The 9,973-nt window shown below is 40.1% G+C and overlaps 1 protein-coding gene across 2 annotated transcripts in view; it reads left to right on the top strand.

Annotated features, from left to right (window-relative positions):
* Positions 1 to 38: 38 nt before the first annotated feature.
* Positions 39 to 9,973, top strand: part of LOC118409907 (sushi, von Willebrand factor type A, EGF and pentraxin domain-containing protein 1-like) — a 19,389-nt gene continuing 9,454 nt past the window's right edge. Inside the window, exons 1-3 of one of the 2 annotated variants that reach the window (XM_035811287.1) lie at positions 39 to 459; positions 6,282 to 6,467; positions 8,213 to 8,407. In XM_035811287.1, the coding sequence (XP_035667180.1) occupies positions 396 to 459; positions 6,282 to 6,467; positions 8,213 to 8,407 (445 nt within the window). In that variant the 5' untranslated portion in view covers positions 39 to 395. The remainder of the gene's footprint in view (positions 460 to 6,281; positions 6,468 to 8,212; positions 8,408 to 9,973) is intronic. The other variant, XM_035811296.1, reaches the window with a different exon arrangement.

Genomic DNA, 9,973 nt, shown 5'->3' on the forward strand with positions numbered 1-9,973 from the left:
AGTTTCCCGCCCTTTTTGACGTTTGGGCAGACTGACCTTTGATCCCCATGACGTCATGACCTGGGTGCTATCATGGCCGACGCCGAGAGAGGAAGTTTGGGATAGTGTCACAAAAAAGTTGTCCAAGCCAGGGCGTTTTCATCATTTTCTTCTCACATCGGCGACTTTATCAATCAGAACACCAAGTAGCAGACATTCAGACAGCCAAGACGTAGTCCCTAGGGAACAGACAACCTCCAAACGGACGTTTAACTAACGCTTCTGGGTAACGCTGTGACAAATTTTTGAGCAGGGACGTCAGTGTTTTGTGTTTGTGTACACAGTCTTGTCTTGAGGGAAGAACCTGAGTCACTCTTTTCTGTCTACGCAACTCTTTTGTGCAAAATTGATCAGAAATGCTGCTAGCAACCGCTGTGTTATGTTTCACCTTGGTCGTCCAACTCTTCGGAGAAGGGAAAGGTGAGTGGAACCTTCCATTAGTAATTTTACTCCACTTCCTCCAGGTGTTTCCGTTTGTCTCCTAACTAGTCACTATCTATGATATTTTAGAAACACGACATTCACACGTCTGCTTTACGACAAACCTATAAAACTATAATCAAACAGAATTTATGTCAATTTTTTAATGTAGAAAGGGAATGTACATTTTTTAGACGTTACCTGTAAGTTCTTTTGTTCAGCACATTTTTTTTCATTCAGGTGGCCCAGTCTTTTGTTTCCGAATTTAAAGTGGTGCAACTTGACTCACTTCTTTTGTTCATTGAAGACGTGATGTGAATATAGGATGTGACATAAACAACTGAATACTGGAGAAAAAAACTGGATTAGAAGTACACGAATGTAGACTATTCATGCAGTGTTTTTTAACAAGTAATATTACTTGTGCAATATGGTTTTACTTAAGAAGAAAAACAATGCTACAAAGAAAGTACAAAGTGTTTTCAGGAGTGTCTTGAACACCTTTTGAAATTGTGCATACTTAACTGTTACATGTACTTACATAGTTGCATACATACATTATACGTATCTGGCTGTTCATCGTCATGCCTGCACTAAATGTAATTGTATCTGTCAGAATAAACCACAGACAAGTAACTGCCCTTCAGTTTAGAGGTAACAGCACATAACACATAACAATCAGACACATGTGAGCATGTGGTTCCATGTAGTTTTACAGCAAGTAACTTGTGTTTGTAGCAAGGTAATTTGGAATTACTTAATTCCTTTTGTAAAGATCTGCAACGTTTTCTAATTATGCAATTTGAAATATTGTTATTTATATAATAGTGTTAAACTTGGGTGAGACACAAAGTCAAGTTTTGGTGTTGTTTAACAAGTCCAGGTTAAAATTCTGTAGTATTGAGGGAGGGCAGGGGGGCAACTCTGCTCTACATCCAGTAGTTTTGTAGCGAGTAGCCAACGAACTTGATTATGTTGATATATGTAATGTAAAGAATAAAAGTTTGTCAACTATCGCTGGTCTGATGGCACGTGAGGGGCAAGAAAAAGTATTTCACACCAATCTATTGTTGTACATAGCATGGCATTACATTTGTAATTTTATTTGTATGACATGCAGTTTTTAAATGACAACAATATCATCATCATCATCATGACAACATGTTCCAAATACCAGTTTGCAAACCACATCATCAGATCTATGATATATAGTATGATATAATGTTCCACCAACAATCTCTATCGAAAACTCCCACCCTGACCTGTGAATCAGAGATATGATTATGACGCTGGTGAATTCTGGATCAGTTGATAAGTGACTTTGCCTGAATTCTCTAAGATGTTGTCAATGCTGCAGATGTAAATGTGATTTGATGCCTCACCCCTCCATTTTTGTTTCCGGACATGTTGCAGGGCTTCCTTGTTGTTGGAGGGCTTGATTGAAATCTTGAAAATGTTTGAATTGCTCCACAAATTTTAGACTTAAATGTACACAAGGAGAATATAAATAGAAAATAAGCATAGTATCCATCTGGCCAGGGTACCTACCTACCTACCTAGTCCCTTGACCTCCAGGTTGTTGGGGGGACAAGGTAGACGATCGAGAGTTGCCTCGAGGTTTGTCTATCCCAGGGTACTTTAACTTAATTTACATTTTGCATACACAATGGTACTGTAGCTTCTTTATCATTTCTGTCCCCCATGAAATTGATTGGAAACTTGCACCTTCAATGTCATATTGTGCCACTATCCTTCAGTGGTTAATTACACAGTAAAAAAATATTTTATTGATAAACAATTTAGTACATAGCATCTGACTGCGTGTATAGTTACATACTCATAAATCACCTCTGTATTTTTTGTATCAAATACTTTGATGGAGAAAAGTATTTTCAAGCCTTGCAGGATTAACTTCAATGTTTGACTAAAGATAGGCTGTCACAACTATTGCTAGTCTCGAGTCTACCATTGAGAGCTATGAAAAGGGCATTACTTAATCTCATGGCAGTGTGGTTGCTACTGTGTACACAAAACGCCCCAAAACAAATAACCCCAAACTCGTGGTTTGCGAATGAGTCTTGAAATAAACAACGTTGCGCATGTTACATAAGCAAGAAAAACAGAAACTGGCCGTCTAGAAATGTTGTATAATATATACACCACATTTTTTTCATGTGTTTGAAAACATATTACGTATATGTATAGTGTATCATAAGTAGTCACTGGTATATGATACTGCTTGGGTACTGTGTATGCTAAAAATACTGGTAGCTCCAGTCTCGGTCTGTTTGACTAAATGTCATGTGGCAGTTTTAGAGAAGGGGAACATACACACTGACGTACATGTAGGTCAACGACCTGAACACTTCTGCTTGTATTGTACATTTTGGGCCATTCATTCAATATTGATCTGCAATATTGATATCAATTCTCCTTGCTTTATATTATCATGATATCGTGAATGAACTTAGCCAGCAATATTCATAGAAAAATTTTACTTTCTTTATTTGTTGCTTCTCGGATTTGTTCGGAAAAAAATAGGACCGATAGGTTGAAAAAGAAGAAGATATACGGCTTAAATAACACAATAAAACAACAGCCTGAGGAGTTTAATGGCACATTTTATACAATGAATGCCTTACTTTGATTTGTTACTAATGTTCTGAATAAAAGGCATTGTGGATAGACTGAAATCATGTGTATGTGGCTCTGAAATTCTGAATGGTAATATTCACATGTTTGTGATGGCAAAACCTGCTATATTGTTTCTCAGGGCTTGGACAGGCACAAAAATGGACAGGCACATCTGACAAGCAACAAGTAAGATTTGAAAGGCTAAAAACTTATGTTTGATAGAAGAAAATTTACTTTTCTTTGACAAAGTATAAAAATAATTTCCTATGTGTAGGATTTGCCAGAATATAAAATGCTAGCACCTGTCAATGGTACAGCAAGACCTGAGAAAAAAAAAATAGTTATGCATGTAAATCCATTTTTTCAATCTTCTTTTAGTCTTTTTGCCTAGGACACAGAAAGCAAATGTTGTTTAGGCCATGTTGATTTGTTGTTTGGGCCATTTGATTATATGTATAATATATGGATGACATCCTCTTCGAATCCCAAAACTGGTACACTACGAGTGTGCAAATAAAGAAAGAAGTTGGAAAAAATTATTATCTACGTAAGATGTCAGGAAGGTTGAACAAATAACTGAACATACAGAGTATGGTCAACCAAACAATAGATTCTTTATTTTTGTTCTTTCACATCTTCTCTGACTTTGGGGATGACTTTGGCATTCTATGACATATTGTAGCCAGTGTTTTGACACATTTTGCAATATATTTCGCATATATTTTGCTAATTTTGCAGCTGCTTTGCATGATTTACAGTATGGTGGAAGACTTTTTTTGGAAACTGACGAAAATTGATGCACGCACACATAACATCCATACCTGGGTATAATCAAATCAATATGGCCTGATCACCAATGTTGAAGTCTATGATATGTCATAGAAACACCCTTGAATGTCTCTATAGTGTATATTGAAGTTAGTTGATAGCAGCGTTCCCGCCAGGCATACGTCTTTACGTCTTTGGACGCATTTTTTTCTGGAAAGACGCACTCAGCTCGGCTGAATGCGTCCATAAAAAAATCTGTAAGAAAGGCTGACCTGTACCACCAGTGTACAAAATGTATCTGGAATCTTTTAAAAAGTCTGTCTTTATAAGAAGGAATCCTACCTTTACAATTTATACTTCAAATTGTTCACTTTCCGGTCATCCCATGGGGCGGAGCGCGGCACGTTTTACAACTAGCGGACCCATGTGCGACACACCCAGCCACGCGCCAGTCTGAGCTGTCCGTTGCGCAATATAATTATTTGTAGTCCGTGAAATAACGTTAGATCTGACAGCCAGCATTCTGTAACACTGGAAGAAATCTTATGCAGATTTTATATTCTGACTTTAACATGATACTTACTTGTCCTCATTTTTATGTATTTGTTAAAGATTTGTGGTTAATACTAGTATTGAGCAAACAAACTGTTCTGCGCGAGTGTTGCACATCCCAACAAAAGTTCTCACGCTGTGGGCAGTTGATTGGCAGTCGGTTTCTTTGACAACAGGCCGCCGGCGCCAAGCAGTCTAGATTAGCCACCAGGTCCAAATCCAATCATCTTAATAACCAATCAGCGTTTGATAATTGTAATGATGTACTCTGTCATTGGTCACCGGAGAAAATACAAAAGTTACCGAGTGTTAGCGCACGTGACGTTGTTTTGTGATATTGGTAGGCGCCCGTGTCGTCTGGCAAGTTTCTTCCCTAGCTGCTAACAATTTACTATTAAAGTTTCCCCATTTATCCAAGTTAAAAAAGCGGTGCGCGGTAAATAAGTAAAGAATCCAAAACTATACACTTTATTTCTTATTTCCAAAATTTCTTTTGTTTCAAAAAGACAAAGTTTGTGGCAGAAAGGGGGCCGCAATATTGTTGTCAAGCGTCGATCGAGTCGGCTGTGCACTGGCGTTGGCCTCCGTGGCACATGGCGCGGCACGCCCCCCTCCCAAGACGGACCGTCGATCGCAGCGCCCAGCACGTTGGAACGTCTTTCTGGCTTCTAGTTCAAGGTTACCCCGGCACTGATCACTGCCAAAGAGGCAACAGATCGTCCTCCTTCGAGTAATGTATAACGTTCTTGGTCTATTTAAAAATAAATCCAGCCAAAGATTTCACGCCGAAAACGGGGTTACCTGAGGTCGCAGGAAACAAACGCACGCTCGTGGAAAATGACGGCACGGCCTTGTAAAACCCCACCGATTCGTGAGTGTGATGTCGTCGTTATTTTATCGTCTCGGAAAACTATTTGATGAGGGAGGGCGCAACATCGATCGCACGAGGTCGACATTTTTTTATTCAATGACGGAAGAAATTGGCAGAATTTTTCCATGGGCTGACGAACTGGCTAGAGCCCTGTTGCGAAGCATAAAAAATCCAAAAATTTTCGTGTCTGGAGAAATTATACCCGGGCCAGATCACTGACGGCTGATTCCCCGTGCTATAGTGTATTTTTTGAGAGAGGGCGGTTGTCGATTACTGAATTACGGGAGTAAAAGAGGCAACCGACATCCAATCTCAAGCGCATGATTTTCCTCTCAAATTGCGGGAAATTGTGTTTTAGAGGGTTTGAAAATCCAAATTTTCCCGGGGGAGCATGCCCCCGGACCCCCCTAGAATGCGAGCGCCTGCGGCGCTCGTCTCGCGCCTCCGGCGCTCAATACCCCCCTCAGAAATATTTGGACGCATACTTTCAAGAACCTGGCGGGAACGCTGGTTGATAGTATTCGGACGTTCCAAGTATCCAGGCCCAGTGTTAAATGCCTGACTTAATTTGAGTCCTTGTTTGATTCAAATTCATATCAGAAGATGTATACAGATTTTTAGTACACAACTTTTACTAGTAGGCAATGTACCATAGTCTACCTGCCTGCAGTGCTGTACATGTACATGTACATTGTAGATTGGCCCATAACAAGTACATCTATATTGTTAACTTGCAGTCCCCACACCTTTATAGCATAGATATCAATGGTACGTTATAAAGCAGGCTTGGTCAGCAATCCTTAAACTAGTAGCATGTTAATGATTGACAGAGAAGTGCATTCTGAAATGGGTGCCATAATTTTGTCAACAAGCTTATATAACTACTAATAACTTACTGCAAGGGGGTATTGATCTGACAGGGGGCGCTGCTACACAAGGACTGTTGTAGACAGTGCAGCAGTCCTTGTAAACAAACCCTCCTTGTTGTTCCCTACAGCCTCAGTTTGTAGTGACCCTGGCATTCCCGAGCACAGTCGTAGGAATGTCCGTGCAGGTCAGGAGCTGTTCCCGGGTGCCGTCCTGCGGTACAGCTGCGATGGCGGGTACGCCATGGTTGGTTCTGACAAAATGCAGTGCCTGGATAGTGGGGAGTGGCAGCCTCCCGACCCCCCCACGTGTCGCGGTGAGCCGCAAGATGTCATATTTTCGTATGCTCAGTCCCTTGATTTTTTCATGTCCATTAAAAAATCAATTCATCTTAAAATCTGCCTTTTAATCACAAAGCATCCCACACTTGCTAAATCATAATAGCACCTTATCAAACTCACATCTTAAACACATAATCATGAGCACATCGATAAAAAAATTGTGAGAGATTTGTGATCCATAACATTGTGCACTGCAATCATGATCACCAAGCAGTGTGAATCTAGTGTCTTACACAATAAACAATAGAATACATTTTGTAATGTAGCATATATGACATAAAGTTGTAAGCATAAACTTTACTTTCTGGTGTGCTGTTATGTGGCTGCAAAAAAAATATTCTTAACACACTTAACTTACTTACTTTGGCCGAGCTCCTGCTCGAACCAGGCTTGAAATACTTAAGTTGAAATGCAAATGAGGTATTGAGAATCAATTTAACCTTCTTGTTGCCTAACACCATCACATGTAAACATGTGCCAACCTTGGCAGGCTAAAGGTTAAAGTGTTTTTTACCTATCCACATTTTTCAAAATGACAAAAAGGATTTCCTGTTGGTTGGGCAAACCACACAGGTGAACTGTCCAAAAGTTAACTATGCTAATATGGATTAACTTGATGCGTCCGTGTCTCATGCCCAAGAATGTGTTGTGGCATACCTTAGGAGGCATCTCGCTCATCCCTTTGTGTATCAAACAATCCAGGTGTCCCCCTCTCTCAATGGGAACACTTGTTCTATGATAACATGTTGTTTTGGTGGTTGTATTCAGTGTCACACCTGACCTTTTCTGTAGACATACTTTGGAAAACATTTTTCATCCTTTGGTATGTTTGATATGAAGGATGCTATTCTTCATTGTCAGATAGATATTACCATTAGGTGTTAAGTAAGCATGATTAGAAACACTGATTGTATATGATTCATGATACTGGAATTTTGTATGGTCAACTCTTGTACCATTAACAATGAATATCCTCTCAAATGAACCATCTATATCCATCCCGATAGCGTACTTACCCACGGGTGAATGTACAGTAAGGTTGGCCAAAAGCACTCACACTGATCTTTCTTAAAAAGGTATGAGCTACACAGATCTTTCTTTAAAAAAGTATGAGGCTATATACGTTTCAGCATTTGTTCACTTTGTAATGATATAGATTTTCAAAAAAACTTCTGTAACAAATAAATTCGGATTTTCTTACAACGAAATTTCCTCCCATATTACAGTAGACTGTCCCATTGACCCACCCATTGACCGCCACCATCTTTATTCTAAACCTAACGTCGCAACGGCAGTCAAAATCCGACGCAAACTGGCCGGTTTCGGCATAAAATCGCACTAGTTATCATAAAAAATCGATGAAAACCTCAATTTTGAAAATGATGCGGTCGTTATGGGTCCCAATTTGGGCCGGTCGCGGTCGCGTTGGCCAGGTGGTCATTGAGAAAAGGTCGCTTAATGCTTACGTCAATGGGGGAAAAAATCGGGACCGAGAAAAAACGGTCGAAATGGCCAGGTGGTCGCTGAGAAGAGGTGGTCGCTCGGGCAGGTTTGACTGTATAATCATAATAGCATATTTCTTCTGAATGGGAATAACAATATTGAATGGGGACAGCAGTTTACATGTAAGTGTACACATTTGCATGTGTAGGCTACAAAGTTCATATACCAAATGGATGTATTAATGCTAAAACCTTTTTATGTATTGTACCCTTTACAGCCTTAGCTTGCAGTATCCCAGATGACATCCCCAATGGGAAGTTTGGGATCATGTCCAAGCCTGCATCGTTGAGCTCCATCCTCTACCCAGAAGGAACAGTTATCCAGTACAAGTGTAACAGGGGGTACAGACTAGTCGGGGAGGAACAGACAACATGTGAGGGGGGGCACTGGAGTGAAGAAACTCCAACGTGCGGTAAGTATCATCATTACAAAGTCCTTGTAGATAATAACAATGAAAAGTAGAGTTCGGCGACCTCATACCTCCATGAAAATTTAGAGCTTTTGTAAATTTCCTGCAATTGACTAAGACATTAACATAATTTATGCGTGTTGTTGTTCATCATTGACTAACGTACACATGTCACAAGTATAAAATTCCAATCATTAGACTTAAAGCGGCTTTGCAATTTTTACATAAATTATGCAAATAAGTTCCTCATTACCATATTTGGCTGGATACCAGGCTAATGCGGGTGGGGCTATGGGATTGGTCCGTACCCCCCACCCACCCACATTTCTTTTGTCATGGTTGATTCCTGTGGTTGCAGAGAATTCCATTGTAAGACTGCCCCATCCCCTGACATGAGTAAGAGTGGGGTGACACCAGGACAATGTACCTTCCTGACCCACTAGGATATTGACAATGGCAGGAAGTACACATTCAAATGACTTCTTGATTACAGAAAGAGGCACTGATACAATGTATGTCTAGTATACATATTCATATTCATATTATATATTTATATCTCCATGTATAGCATGTGCACCTGTGCACAAAGACCAATTGTTCATTGTCACAGACTCACAGTTGGATTGGAATGTTTGGAAGTTAATGAACTGTATGCCAGTCAAATGTACTGCATCAATGAACTGTTACATGAACATTTGACCTTATTATGCTGAACAAGACCAAAATTTGATGTGTCTGTTTCATAGTCTAAATCAGAACAAATTTTAATGTAAGTGGCGCTATATTGACTTTTTGAGAATTAACTACCAAATATAGACAAGTAATTGGATCCAAAATCTCGAATGCATCATTTAAACATGCGTTGGAACAAAAAAGGAGAGCTCATTTGTATTCCTTCACCTGCTCCACTTGTTTTTTATTCCCTCCAGCAAGTTCTAGGGGCTTCTCAGAAAATGAGAATCAGATGATATATTGGCAGGATTACTTGGCAAAAGTCAATGACCGGATGAGGAAGATAGAGATGGGTAGTGTTGTTTTAAGGGCACAAGTAGAACTTTGGATGTCATTTTTAAATGCCAATCTACTGGCATAAACTTTAACAATGTGGTGATGTTGGTAGGTTAAGAGATAAGTAAAGGTAAAAGGTAAGGGTCTCTTAACCTTTTTTTTTTTTTTACTCAATGGTCACCACGTAACAAGGCCTGAAGGCCACTCAAGGTTACGGGTTACATGATTGGAACTGTAACAGCAACTCTTCGCCCTAGGTCAGAAACATCATGATTGAGACCAGCCCAATTGCTCACTATGAGTGAGGACTAACTGACCCAATAGGCGAAGCAGGGGTTACGAGGGCTGCTCGGGAGATTCCCTACCCCTATTTTGGCCGGAATGGTTTGATCCGCTCGGGTGGATGTTCGCATATGTGGCGGGTTCTTTAACGTGCATAGGGTATGGCTCTCCCCATACACGGGAACTCCCATTTACGTCCTATCCGAGGGACGACTCATTTTTCACTTGAGTGAAGTGAGGAAAGTCGTGTAAAGTGCCTTTCCCAAGGGCACAAGACTG

This window comes from Branchiostoma floridae, chromosome 1 (assembly GCF_000003815.2).
Source record: "Branchiostoma floridae strain S238N-H82 chromosome 1, Bfl_VNyyK, whole genome shotgun sequence".
In the NCBI taxonomy this organism is placed as follows: domain Eukaryota; kingdom Metazoa; phylum Chordata; class Leptocardii; order Amphioxiformes; family Branchiostomatidae; genus Branchiostoma; species Branchiostoma floridae.